Source organism: Canis lupus, chromosome 5 (assembly GCF_003254725.2).
Source record: "Canis lupus dingo isolate Sandy chromosome 5, ASM325472v2, whole genome shotgun sequence".
Taxonomy (NCBI): domain Eukaryota; kingdom Metazoa; phylum Chordata; class Mammalia; order Carnivora; family Canidae; genus Canis; species Canis lupus.
The window spans coordinates 65779495-65793846 of NC_064247.1; the positions used below are offsets into that span (position 1 = coordinate 65779495).

At 48.1% G+C, this 14352-nt stretch overlaps 1 protein-coding gene across 2 annotated transcripts in view; it reads left to right on the forward strand.

The window, feature by feature from the left end:
• ZCCHC14 (zinc finger CCHC-type containing 14) overlaps window positions 1-14352 on the forward strand; it is a 57325-nt gene that overhangs the window by 35437 nt on the left and 7536 nt on the right. Inside the window, exons 4-10 of one of the 2 annotated variants that reach the window (XM_049110607.1) lie at window positions 6327-6398; window positions 9128-9237; window positions 9967-10061; window positions 10144-10198; window positions 11105-11384; window positions 13327-13418; window positions 14082-14209. In XM_049110607.1, the coding sequence (XP_048966564.1) occupies window positions 6327-6398; window positions 9128-9237; window positions 9967-10061; window positions 10144-10198; window positions 11105-11384; window positions 13327-13418; window positions 14082-14209 (832 nt within the window). The remainder of the gene's footprint in view (window positions 1-6326; window positions 6399-9127; window positions 9238-9966; window positions 10062-10143; window positions 10199-11104; window positions 11385-13326; window positions 13419-14081; window positions 14210-14352) is intronic. The other variant, XM_049110609.1, reaches the window with a different exon arrangement.

Below are 14352 nucleotides of genomic sequence, written 5' to 3' on the forward strand. Positions count from 1 at the left end.
ATGATCAACGTTAAAAAGAAATCTTAGGGATCCCTGGGTGGCGCAGCGGTTTGGCGCCTGCCTTTGGCCCAGGGCGCGATCCTGGAGACCCGGGATCGAATCCCACGTCGGGCTCCCGGTGTATGGAGCCTGCTTCTCCCTCTGCCTGTGTCTCTGCCTTTCTCTCTCTCTCTGTGTGACTATCATAAAAAAAAAAAAAAAAAAAAAGAAATCTTACTTTGTTACTGCAAAACACTCTGTTCATTTGCGCCGCTTAAACTGCATGCTTGTTTTATGCGGGGCTTCCATAGGTTGCCGCTGATGGCTGTCCTTCCTGTGTCAGGTTGGGGACTTCTGTCACCGAGGAAAGGAAGCGGCCTCAAGGCCATGTGCCTGAGGGCAGGTGAGCACAAGGGCTCCAGCTAGCTGCTACCAGCGCCACACTCCAGTGACAGAACTGAGGGTGGGCAGCCTGAGGATAGCGAGCCCACCTAAACTTACCCATCTTCTGGCATCTGAGGAGACTCCTCTCAAAAATAAGCCCCAGTAGGATTTTTCTGCCTTAGAAATCAACAAACTAGCCCTAAAATGTGTGTGGAAAGAACAGAGTAGTCAAAATAATTATGAGAAGAAGGAAGTTGGAAGCTGCGCGCAGCCTGTCTTGGAGACTCGCTGTTAACCTATGGGGGACGCTGGTCTGTGGGATTGCCGTGAGCATGGGGCACCTTTCAGCAGGCCAGCAGAGAGTCTAGAGATCGACTTGCAGGTAGACAGCCAATTGACAGGCGGGCAGTTCAATGAAGAAAGGATGGTCTTTTCAACAAATGGCTCCAGAACCTTTGACCAGACCTCACCTCTCATAGTTAGTTAACTCAAAACTGATCATAGTCCTAGGGGACCCTGCCTGGGTGGCTCAGCGGTTGAGCTTCTGCCTTCGGCCCAGGGCGTGATCCTGGAGTCCTGGGATCGAGTCCTGCATTGGGCTCCCTGCATGGAGCCTGCTTCTCCCCTCTGCCTGTGTCTCTGCCTTTCTCTCTCAGTCTTTGTCTCTCATGAATAAATACAATCTTTAAAAAAAAAAAAACTGATCATAGTCCTAAACGTACAACCTAAAACGACAAAAGTGCTTGAAGAAAGCATATGAGACTGTGTGGCTAGGCAAAGATTTCTTGGCTACACCACAAAGAACATGATCTTTAAAAGAAAAAGTGAGTATGTGAGACGTAATCAGAGGGTTGAACTTCTCCTCGAAAGTACCCTGAGGAGATGGGAGGACAGGATGCAGATTAGGAAATGCATATTTGATAAACAGTTTTCATTCAAAATATACAAAGAACTCTCAACACTCAGCAATAAAAAAAAAACCATTAAGAAGCGAGCCCAAGATTTGAAACACTTTAGCAGAGAAAAGAGTTAAGAGGGCCAATATCCCATGTGAGCAGATGTTTGGCCTCACTAGTCATTAGGAGAATGGCAGGTAGAGCCACAGGGAAGTGGTGCTGTGTGGCCGCAGGATGGCCGCACCTGGAGACCCTGAGCAGGCCAGCTGCTGGCAAGGGTGCGCGCACATGGGGTGTGTATGCTCAGCGCTACAGCCTCTTTGCAAGGCCGTCTGGCAGTTTTACAAAAGCTTAAACTTTTCTCTAAAGTATGACCCATCAGTTCTCTCCCACGTATTAATCCATGGGAAATGAAAACATTTGTTCACACAAATATTTACGTGAACGCTCAAAATTTATGTAAGAAATATATGGCTTATATGTACCACAACCTCTAAATGTCTGTCCAGAGGAGAATGGAGAGACACACATGGTACCGTAAACACCGTGGAACACCGGCCAGAGTGGAAAGGACTGAACTGTTCTCATACTAGCATGTGGAGAAAATTCAAGTCCTTGAGTTTAGAAAAAAAACGTAGAAAAAAAAAAAACCTCTGCCAAAGAGTAGATACGATACAAGCCTGTTTACATGAAATTGTAAGAAATGCCAACTGTCTACAGTGACAGAAGCCACAGAGTGGCTTCTTGGGGAGAGGAGGAAGAAACTCTTGGGGGTGGTATAGTATCCTGAACATGCACATATGCCCAGACTTCTCACATCATGCCCTTTATATAGGCGCAGCTTACCGCCCATTACAACTCAGTAAAGCTTTAAAAAAAAAAAAAGAAAAGGAAAGTCACCTGAGGATTAAACCTCCCCTTTTGTCCACAGAACTCTAAATAATGAAGCTTAAATTAATTGCCCTTTAAGTAAGGGGTCTTTTTTATGTGGAAGTTAACAGCTACCCATCAGGGACCAGAGCCGTCAAACTGCTTCCTGGGATTTGATGGGACGGCCATGCTGGCCACAGAGAAGGCTCTCCTGCCAGCCTCCCTGGCTCCGGAGGATCTGTGGACTCTGCCCACTGTTTCCTCAGTCCTGTTTGTCTCTAGCTTCACTCTTTGTGGATCGGTATTTTCCAGGATACAAATGAAAGGCTTCTTTTATAGGAAGGCCTATGTAGCTGGATTGAGATGCTTTCAGTATGTAAACATGTACTGCAAATAGGAGCCTGCACTTCCTGTTCTTTTCCATGGGGCTGATCATGTTTTTGCTGGAGTCATGGCTGCTCCTCACTGGCTACCGAGGGGATCAGATTGGTGTGCAGGAAGCAAGCGACTGCAAATGTAACATCAGCATGTAACTACATACACACGAAGTGTCTGGATTTTACTTGTTTTTCCAGACTCACCATTGAGAAACTGCAATAACTAAAACTTTTTTTTAGCAAAAAGATTTTTTTTTTTTTTTTTTTTTGTTAAAAGTGAAGGATAGAGAAAACAGCAGAAGATGACCCGAACCCTTGAAGCACCCCCTAGACTGTAGAATTTTAGTGGCTTAGAAAAAGCTGTGGTTCTTTCTTAACCCAGGTATTACATTTACTTTAGTGCTAAATCTTTTCCTTGAAAGTTTTATTTTTACATTTCAAGATAATCTGAACTGCTTTGAATATGTTATTGCTGTTAGCAAGGAGGAGTCTTGACAACTTTTTTTTTTTTTTTTTTAGTTTTTTTCATAAGTGATTTGTGCAGACTTTAGAGCCCAGTAATTCTGTGAACATGCCAGGAGCAGTGGGGAACGGTTTGTTTTGACGTCTGTCTCAGTGGTTCTGTGGCATTAGTGCAACAGCATGACGGGTGCTGATCCAGGAGCCACATGGGGCATGCTGAGGGCTTTCCCTAGGGTAGTCTCTTTTTGTTTGCTGGTGTGTTTTTACTCAGGGAAAGTGCTTCGAAATGATTTCACCCTGAAAGTCCCCCCCCCCCCATTGTGCTCAGACATGCCCAGCATTGTTTGTTCCATCTCAGAGCTGTGGTTCTGCGCCCACGTGGACCTGATGGCCCTCGATGGGCCAAGCTCTCCCCGTTTATTCCCGCGTGCCCGGGGCCCCCTCCCTCCTTGCAAGCGCTACCTCCTGTTCTTATGTCCTTCTCTGTCTGATAACTTCTTAGAAAGGGCACCCGGGAGGTGTCTGGAAATGCCCCCCCCCCCCACCCCCCAACATGTGACTGAGAACACAGGTGGAGGCTGGGCATCACTCTTTCTCAGGAATCAGAGAGCGCTGCTAACTTACCACCTCCTGATCCTGAGCTCCGGCATTTTTTAAGGTTTTTCCTCAGTCCTGGGTGTCTGCACACCCCTCACCCGTGCTTGGCTGTGGGTCTATTTTCATCATTGTGCTGGGACTTGGTGGGCCTTTTTAAACTGAAAGCACACGTCTGTAATTTGAGGGCCTCGTCCTAATTCCTCCCTTTTAGTGTCCTCTGCTCTGTTTTTCTCTATTTCCTTGCTTTGGAACTCCTGCTGTCTGCCTGTTGGACCTCATGACTGGTCCTTTGTTTTATTTTTTTCTGTTTCCTTTCCCTTTGGTATTTTGATCTAAACTTTATGGAGGACTGCTTCATCTCCCCTCTTCATCAGTGGGATTTTTCACTCCTGTCCTGTTTTTAATTTTAAAGAATGCTTGTTCTCTGATGATTCTTTTTTCATGGCGTCCTGTTCTTGGCTATGCTTTTCTTCTCTTAGATCACGGAGAATATTAATGATAGTTTTTAGTTTTTTAATACCGTTTTCTTTTCCATACGTGGTCTGTGTTTCCACCTGGCTGCCTTGAGCTCTTGAAGGCTCCATGCTAGATGTTCTGGTGCTGGGCCGCCCACTCACATCTGCGGCGTAGCACGAGCCATGGGCCAGGCCTCTGGCTCACTGCTCCATGCGCTCCATCCAGAGTGCTGTGTGTGACTCAAGGACATTGGGGATGGAGCTGAGATGTAGTGTGATGTAGTCCTAAGTATCTGGTTTGTGCATGTTTTGCTTTTGGCATAAGCTTAGGGTATTTTATGGTCTGTCTTGGGCTGCATAGCTCTTTGCTATGCAAAGTGATACAGGTCCAAGTGACATCATAATTTATTTGGCAACTCTTTTCCTGGTGGTACGTAAGATGATGGGGTAGCTTCAGTTGGTGCCACCTCAGATTTGACGGAATGTGTGTGTAACATGTGGCATGCCATGAGGCTGTTCTGTGTCCATGCCCCTCTTCTGGTGCAGGGACATGGCCTGGCTGGTGAGACCTAGGGTGATTGTGAAGCCTGCATCAGCTACAGAGCATGGGGGTGCTCAGGTCAGCCCAGAAGTGAGCCCTTAGTTCTGCCTGCCTTAGACTGAGGTATCAGCTTCGTTTAGAAGTAAAAGTGTCAAACAGCTCAGGAGCTGACAGCCTACAGTAGTAATTGTGCCTGTTTAAAGCACATCATTGTTGGGGAAACAGATTGTCTGTTTCAACATAACATGATTTGTCTGTGCTGCACTTGTTGCTTGGGCGTTGGATTTCATTTTTTGTGGGGTTGAAGAGCATTCATGCCATGTGAATGTGGACAGAAAGAGAAGGACTCCAGCTGGAATCAGGTTCTTATCCTGCTGTATGCGTCATAAGGAAAAGAGAAATCCTCCACCATGTATTGTACTTTGACAAATGCAAAATGTCAGCAATGCTTTGGGTCCAACATCTAAGGACCAGAAAGTTTCTGATTTTGGCCATAGATGGTGCTGGTATTTCATTGAGTAGCAGCTTGCCTGGACTTGTGTTCAAAGCTGTTGTGAGATTTGTCTCTGACAGGCAGGTTGGGGTCCGTATCTGGTGCAGGTCCCTTTGGGCGGCAAGGCACATTCATTCAAGGAGTGCCAGCGCCTGCCATGGGTGAGGCCTGGTACCGGGAGCCCCAAGATCAGAGGGAAGGAGGAGCCCTTTTCCTCAGTTGGCTCGTATGTCCTGGTTGCTCTAGGAGACAGCCATCTTCGCGGTGGTTTCATGCTGCGGCAGCTGTGGGGACGGAGTTCGTGTGGGTTTCAGCAGAGGAGGGGACACGAGGTCCGTGTGCGACCATGGTGGGTTGCCTCTCAGAAGGTGCAGACGGGTGGCGGGAGCAGAGGGGTCTTCCCAAGCACCATGCTCCATTTGCTCCATTGCTGCAAATATAATGCTGTCTTTTTTGGTCATTTTACTTCCTGATTTGAAACCGGTAGCTTCTGGATCTGAGAGCAAAGTTCCCGCTTCACAACCTCACCTTTCTTATAGCCCTCCCACCTCGCCCCTGCTTCCCAGCCCAGCTCCTGCCCTGCTCCCGTGTCTGAGTCCTCAGTGTCCCCAGTGCCCCTGGTGTGATCAGGAAACACTGGAGGAGCACTGGAAAGATGAGGAAGGAGACTTCCCCCCGGAGCACCTGCTGTCCATCAAGGGGGACTGGCTGGGACACGGTGATGAAATAAGGCTGCCTGCCTGCCTGCCACCTGCAGCGAGGATACACTGGCTGTGTGCTCGGGTGTCCGGCGCCCCTGGTGCTGTGGAGCTGCTTGCAGAGAGCCCTTTCTGACTGCTTTCTCCTGAAACTGTCTGCACCCTTGCTGTTCCCCTGCTGCTGACTGCCCTACCCCCGTTGTGTCAGGTGCCCGAGGGCGGGGGCTCTTGTCTCATGTTCACCTGAGAGGAGGTCCCCTGGAGGATGGTGTGCGCTGGCACACATAAGCAATCGTGATTGTCAGTGACTGCTTACAATGTGGTGGAGCAAGCCTCAGACTCCATGCTTGAATAATTTGGGGATATTTGAATAATTGCACAAAACAGGAAGTTAAGCCTTAAAGGACCTGATTTGTGTGAACTTTTCTCTCACGAGTCAAGGGATGTGGAACCACCCCATTCAGAAGGCGCACCACACTCAGGGCTCAGCATGCTCACGGCACCTGGGCAGGTGTGCTGTGAGGGGCGTACGTGGCGTCTGTTTTTAAGGTTTGTTTGTTTGTTTGTTTTTAAGGTCTTGTGGTCTGATTCTTCAGTAACATCAGTAACCAAATCTTCCTCTGAAGTGACTGAATTTATTTCAAAGGTAAGGTGATTAAGGGCTCTTACAAGAATGAAAAGGCTCTCAATAATATTGCAGAGTGATCCCAGTGGATTGCTTCCTTCAGCTGGCAGAGCAAGTAGCTCGTGCATGGCTGTGAAAGCATGGTCCTCGACACCCTGATCTGCGCTGCTTGCAGTTGTTGAGAACGAGAAGAGGCAGGACGCTGTGGCCTGCGCACGCGGCGGAGGGGTGTCTGCTTTGGTTACTCTGCAGCGGAGACTGAGGGAGAGTCCACATGGTCCCAGCTTGGTCTGTCATATCTGCAGGGCTTCCTGGTCCTTTTCTGCTGGCTTAAACAAATGTCATCCAAACAGAAGGTCCCACTACTAGATAAATAACCACTTTCCCTACATAGACGTGTGTCCACACATACATACATACATACATACATACATACATACGTACGTACCCACCTCCACAGTCAGTATGTGTTTCTAGTCCACTGGCCCGGGCCGTAGCTGTGACAAAGTGGTGCATCTTAATTCATCCCCTTTGTTTCATGAACTGACAGAGCTAAAGTGTCTCCAAAATGAGTCTGAGGTTTTCACTATAAAACCAAGGCTGTAATCCTATAGGGGGAAATCCAGGGGATGGATCATATTTGTTTGCTCATGCTTCTCCTGTTGGCCTGTAAGCCAGGCTTTCCGGGGTTACTGATTCCCCTTGGGATTCACGTTTTCCTCTGTAACCCTGAGAGCGCTACATTTCCTCTCCTGCGTGCCAAGAACATCTGTTGCTCTGGACTGCACTGATGCTGGCAGGAATTCTGACCCCACTGGGTGCTGAGAGTGCTTCATGTTCGCCTGGCTGTGGGTTCTCTGACCTTCCTGGACATCTGGTTTGTCGTCTCCTGTTAATTTTGGAGAATTCTTCCCTGTTATCTCTTCAGATATTTCTTCTGCCCTGTCTCTCTCTTGCCCCGGGACTTGAACTCCATGCACCTGGACCTTTGACATCATCCATAGCTCTTGGGGGCGCCTTCTGTTTTCTTGCTCCTCTTGCTGTGCGTTTGAGTCGGACGATTTCTGTTGTCCTGTTTTCAGGCTCCCTGATGTTCAGTCTGCAGCTCTGCCCAGACTGCCGCTGAGCCTGGTTTATGTGCTGAGTTCATCTCTGGGACCGTGGTTTCCTATTGTTCCTGGCTTTTCCATCTTGACATGACTTTTAATAAAGTTTCCTTCTCTCTGCTGAGATTTCCCATTTGTTCATGCATGTTGTCTGTTTTTTCTCAATCTTTATGTTAAACCTAGTTGTTTTATAATCCCTATCTCATAGTTCCAACGTCCAGTTATCTCTGAGTCTCGCTCTGATGATTATCTTGATAACAGGTTTCATTCATTCTTTTTTTTTTTTTTCTATGTCTTGTAATTTTTTATTGAGTATTAAACATCATGTTTAAAAAATGTAGGAGACTGAAGGAAGCAGTATGTCTGCTTGGAAATGGGCATGTTGCTGCTTCTCTCAAGCCCTCGGTGGGGTCCTCGATTTGACCTAATTAGGAGTTGGGCCGGGTTTGGGTTTTGTTGCTGCTATCCCGCGGGCTTCAGGTTCCTCTGGGGGAGGGCAGCTGATACCTTGAGCCCCGGGAGAGGGGCCTGCAGTGTCAGAAGTTCTGTCAGGGGTCTGGCTTCACCCTTGGCCCTCAGCAGTCCTGGATGCCCATGGCCTGGAGGGGCTGTCCCTGCTCTGCTGAGCACCCTCCTCAGCCCCGGGGAGATTACGGTTGCTTGTTTTAACAGCCTGATGACAGACTTCTGGGGGTGAAGTGTTCTCCATCCTCCTGGTCCAGCCCAGTCCCAGGCACAGGGTCTTTGGGGGCTTCCCCGGCATCCCCGCCCCTCTCTTCCCCAGCAACCGCTGACCTCCTCTTTGTACTGGTGGAGCATATCCTCAGCCCGTGAGGCTTTTGCCCTTTCTTCAGGGCCAGAGGGGTGTGCTTGTCCTTTCTCCTGGGAGCAGGGCATCTTTGCCCATGGCCTGGTGCAAGGAGGACTCCCTCCCCTCCCGCAGAGGCAGAAAAGTAGTGCTTCTGCTTCATCCCCAGAAACAGAGGGTCTGCTTGGGCTCTGGGAGCAGGAGCTGTCTTGTCCCTCCCCCAGAGGCTTAAGGATTTTGCCTCAGATTTAGAGAAAGCTCCAGGGGAAGGCATAGAAGTTCCTGCCAGGCCCCCAGGGGCAGCCAGCCCACACCACCGCTGCCTTGGAGGCTCTCTCCAGTCTCCTTTGGAAGCAAGCTTGGGAAGGGAGGACACTCCCCCTTGTGTCTGGGCTCTTGGCTGACCACTGTGTGGCCCACACTCAGCCCGTGGGAAGTGTCCATCTTCTGACCTCTTCTGGCTGCTGGCATGGCGGCCACCTCTTCCTCGTGTTCTGCTGCAACAGAGACGGGTTGTGTGTCTTGTCTCTCCTTGGAGGGACAGGTCCCTCTTGAAATTCAGTTCACTTGGTGACCTTACAAATGAATTCCTGATGGGCTCATGGAAAGTACGATCGTGTAGGTTATCGAGGTTTTTACCGATGCTATGGGTGGGAGCAATGTTCTTTTGTGGCTTTCCACATCCTAAGTGGAAGTAGAACCCCAAGGAGCTGAGAGCAGGGTGGGTCATAGTGTCCTGCAGGTGTCAGCATCTAGTACCCTCCCACTTCTCAACTGGGGGAGGCCAGTGTCAGGTGAATTTTGACAGACGTCCGATGCTTTTCCATCTCTTTCAGTTACCCCAGCTGTACCCTGAAGAAAATCTGGAGAAGTTCATTCCTTGCTTAGCTGGCCCAGATTCCTTTTACGTAGAGCGAAATCACATGGATCTGGAAGCAGACCTGAGGTAATGCTATCCTGCACCTGCGGGCCAAGGATGCAGTTCTGGCAGTGGGCCCATGGGCCCACCCGTTGGCGATGTGGGACATAGCCAGAGTGGGGCGGGTGCACACCTGGGCTGCCTGGTCATCCCAGCAGCTATGAGGGCACATGCTGCTCCCAGAGGTCCGGGTCTCTGTCTGTCCCTGGGGATTTTCATCTGTTACGGAGAATTTGGTGGAGCTAGTAACGTAGGCATGATTTTGAGGATGTGAGTAAAGGAGTTTCACGGTACATGCCACCACTTAATGTGATTTTGACATTCTGACAAAATAAAATCCAAGTATTGTTTCTGTCCCATAGTGGGAAGTTGAGATTTGCAGGAGGGGACTAGGACCCAATAAAGTCCCAAAAGCTGGTGTCTCCCAGCCGAGTCCATGGCTGACGGGGCAGGCCTGCTGCCCGGGCCCAGCATCCCAGCACCAGCAACTAGAGGCAGCACAGCGGGCGCGGCTCTTGTGCCAGCCTGCTGCCCACCTCCCACTGTGAGATGCGATGGGTGTGGGGAAAGGGGCTCAGGGGAACGAAAGGACTCACACAGGAGTCGAATTGAGGCAGGGAGAACATAGGTTGTGGCACTTCTGTTTACTTTTTTCTCTCTTGTATTTCTCTTAACAGAAAATTACAATTTCTCTCCCCATTAGTTTTTGGTAATAACCATTTTAATGCTGATAAACCTGCATTGTTTAATTTGTAGGTATTTGGCCTCATTACCTTCTCACTTATTAAAAAATGACCACGTTAAGAGATTTTTCAGCACTTCATCTCCCACCCAACAGCTTCAAAGTCCAAGTGAGTTTATGAAATGTAATTACATAAAGATAGAAACATCTTTATTATGTGTAAACTTTATGACATCTATCTTAACTTACAGGTCCTGGCACCCCCTCCCTCTCTAAAGTGGGTACCATGATGGGCGTGTCTGGAAGGTGAGGCGTCCTGTGTAAGCAGTGTGTTTCAGATCAGCATAGAGCTTACTTCTGACTGTGTGTAAATAATTGTTTGTAGAGCAAAGTCATTTTTGGTTTTAGTCTTGAATAATATTGTGAGGGGAACTGGGTAGAGATACTCCAGTTTATGATTTCTCCATGTAAAAAGAGAAGTGGTTCTCTGAGCCATTGCACTTGTAATTCCTAAGGATTGTTACTGCAAGTGCCAGTTTCTGGGCCCTGTGCATCCTAGAATTTCAGAGAATATTCATTTTTACGAGCTCCCAGGGAACGACTGCCCATGAGGTGGCAGAGGCACTGCTCCAAGAGTTCTCTGTCAGCCTCGAGTTGACAGTGATTATAGCAGTGCTCGGGTGGCAAACAGGCTGTCATTAAAATGGGTCAGTATCATGGACAGTGACACACACGCATATAGTTATGTGAAGATGCAGTCAGGTCACGAGGTCTTTGAAAGTGCTGACTTTCTGGGTTTATAGTCTTGGGTGGAAGGGGCAGGGCAGAAAGCAGAATGCTGAGCATTCCTGCCTGCTACCAAGACTCCCTTTCAAAAAAAGTCCATTCAAATAAAAGATTTAAGGAGTCCGTTTTAATTTAAGATTTTCAGTATCATGCTATGATAGAGTAACAAACTAGGCCGCTCAGCCAGGAGTCGGTGACGCATGCATGCACACACACACACAGATGTGCATACTCTGAAGCATGCCTACAGACACCTTCAGGGGGGTGGCATCACAGAGGCACAGCAGCAGGAAAGGGCTTTGGTGCTGACAGTAGGCATGGCCTCTGATGCCATCCAGCACCTGAGAGCTGGCTACTGCACGCTTCCCACCCAGTTGTGGTGGAGGCTGCAGTCTTGTGAAAACCACCTGTCTGCTATCCCCACAGGCCTGTGTGTGGTGTGGCTGGCATCCCATCCTCTCAGAGCGGCGCCCAGCACCACATGCAGCACTCGGCCAGTGCAGCCACCTTGCCCCACTGCTCCCACACAGGGGGTACAGGCTCAGCACTGGCCTACCGGGCCCAGATGGACACCTCGCCTGCCATCCTGATGCCCTCCAGTCTGCAGACCCCTCAGACCCAGGAGCAGAATGGGATCTTAGACTGGCTTAGGAAACTGCGCTTGCACAAGTACTACCCAGTCTTCAAACAGCTCACAATGGAGAAGGTATGTGGATGACTGGGCAGGTGACACAGTCTTCCTCTGCTCTCATTCCTCGTGGGCTTGAGTTGGGTGTCTAGACTGTCCATGATGTGGAAATCACACAGCCTGGTATCTGACACCTGTATGTATATGCCCTAAGTCCCACACACACCAGAGGAGGAGTGGCAGTGCATTTGGATTTGAAGGCTCCCTGCAGCCGAAGCAAAAACTGGAACACAGTTATGAACAAACTTTTTTTTTTTTTTAAAGATAGTTTGAGGGGGGATCCCTGGGTGGCACAGCGGTTTGGTGCCTGCCTTTGGCCCAGGGCGCGATCCTGGAGACCCGGGATCGAATCCCACGTCGGGCTCCCGGTGCATGGAGCCTGCTTCTCCCTCTGCCTGTGTCTCTGCCTCATTCTCTCTCTCTCTGTGACTATCACAAATAAATAAAAATTAAAAAAAGAAATTAAAAAAAAATAAAGATAGTTTGGGGTCTTCATGTGTTAGATACACTGTGTGATACAAAGGACATTGTATCTCCAGCAGCCATTTCAGTAAAAACGGTGAATTGGGGTGTGCACGCCCCCTTTGTTAGATGCCCTTCAGCTTAGGCTGTGCACACGCAGGAGGTCAGTGCCTAAGGGCCTGTTTTACAAGGTGCCCAGATACTTGGATCCGAGGAAATAGCCTGCTGATGATCTGGCTCGATTGAGGGTCATACAGCTGAAAAGAATAGATGAATTTTATGTCTTTCAAGCAATCCTACATAGAAATTTTTTTTAAGAGAAAGGGAGGGGTGAGGGGAGGAGCGGAGGGAGAGGGAGAGAATCTCAAACAGACTGCAAAATGAGCACAGAGCCTGTGAAATGGCTGATCTCAGGACTTTGAGATCGCAGCCAGAGCTTGAAGTCAAGAGTCGGGACGCTTAACCAACTGAGCCAAGGAGCCTTGAAAATTATTTTTTACAACAGAGAGTTCTGATGAGCATTTTTTCGTTGTTAAAATTTGAAATTTCTGAACTAGTGGCATCACTGAGAAAAACTAAATTTGACCCATGGCCGTGTTTGAGCTCTGATGCCCCCTGCTGGATACAATCACTTGGCACTTTTATCTATGTAAAAAATCTCATTTGTCCAAAAATCTGCAAGTGAACCTAGAAATCAAGCTTTGAGTACAAAAAAAATTAAAAATAAAAAAATAAACAGCTTTTAAGTATATTTGTAATATTCTTGGCTTAGGATACATAAATCCTAAAAACCACAGATTTTGCCAACCTTGTCTCATGGTCAATTTAAAAAGTTTCAACATAATGTAGGAGTTGAATTTTAGCCATAAAAATCACAAATCGCATTATAGACTGTTGTGAGAACCAGCGTGTTGTGCCTGCTCAGTATAAAGCCACCAGTTAGTTAGCCATTTAATTCAGATGGCATCATCTTTTCTGGAACACTTGCTTCTCAACAAAGTTGCTTTGCCCCTAAAATGACAGTGAATTTTGAGAAAAAAGAGCTGTTAAGAGTTCTCCTGTCTGCAGGAGGATAAATGGCTTGTATCCAAGGAGGTGGATCCCTCAGACACTTCCATGGATAGGAGGGAACACTTGAACAGATCCAGTCTCTCTAGAAGTGGAAACTAAAGACATATTCTTCAGTTGCCTGCCCCATAGTGCAGACCTTGCAGGTCCCCCATCTTCTCTGGCTGTGGGGAAGGCCCAGTGGACATGGTCTGTGAGCCTTCTATGCAAAGTGAACATTTCATATTTTGAACAAGGGACATGACATCATTTAGCAACGAGCTATTTTGGTGTTTCCAAGCTTTTTATTTGCCTTTTATTATCCAGTTAGGTTTGATCTGTTTGCATGTCCTAATGGTAGGATACATTTATTAAATGATACTCCAAGTTCTTTGTTTTCTGAGTCTTAATTGATTCTCAATAACTCTGTAATGTGTTTCTTCTGTGGAAGTTTCTGAGCCTTACTGAGGAAGATCTAAATAAATTTGAATCCCTCACAATGGGAGCAAAGAAAAAACTCAAGACTCAGCTGGAGCTGGAGAAGTAAGTGTGAAACATCGGTTCCTTTTTGTTCCTAATATACTGAATGTGGTATCTAAATGGGGTGTCTTGGACTGGATAGGGACCTCTGAATGTGGGGTGACAATCGGGTGCCCTGGGAGGCAAAAGAATTCTCCTGAGGCAGAACAAAGGAGACAGAAGTTTATTGAGCAGAGGCTGTTAGCTAGAGGCAGTGGGTGTGGGGGCTGTATTTAAAAAGGGAAGGTGAGGAGGTGTGGAATCTTCCCTTTCTTAGTAACTGTGCTGGTTGTAAGTAGCCCAGTGGTCAGTTGGGGCCTATGGATATTCTGAGGTGGGCCTGTGTTCAGCCAGCGGGTTGCTCTGGCATGTTTGCTTGAAAGCGCCTCGACACGGAACAGGTGCTAGCAGTTACAGCTGAATGCCATTGATTGATCACTTTGATTGCTTAGCAAAGCTTCATTAATGCTTTTACAAATCTACGGATGTGGTTTTGGTGTGCTAGGGAAGGACCTTTGCAGAGAATCCAACAAGTCAGAATGAATTGTTTTCCATCTATGAGGGTATTTGTGGGGCAGTCACCCTTGTATGGAATCTGTGCACTAAAGCAGAGCTTGGGAAATGTCAAAAGGTTCTTTAGCAGAAGACCTGAACGCTCTCTTGTTCACATGCTCTCTTGCCACACAGGGAGAAGTCAGAAAAACGGTGCCTGAACCCCGCAGCCCCACCCCCAGTCACCAGCAGCGGAGTGGCCCGAGTCCCACCCACCAGCCATGTCGGGCCTGTGCAGACAGTGCGAGGCACCCATGCTGCAGGTGGGTGAGGGCGGGCGGCCTGGATGGATCTCTGGCTCTTCCTTTTGAGAATAGTTAAGACCGTAGACGATACCCACACTTTTGGCCATTTGCCTGTTTTTAGAATTTACAGTTATTGCTCATTAGTTTAGCTTTTATCATGT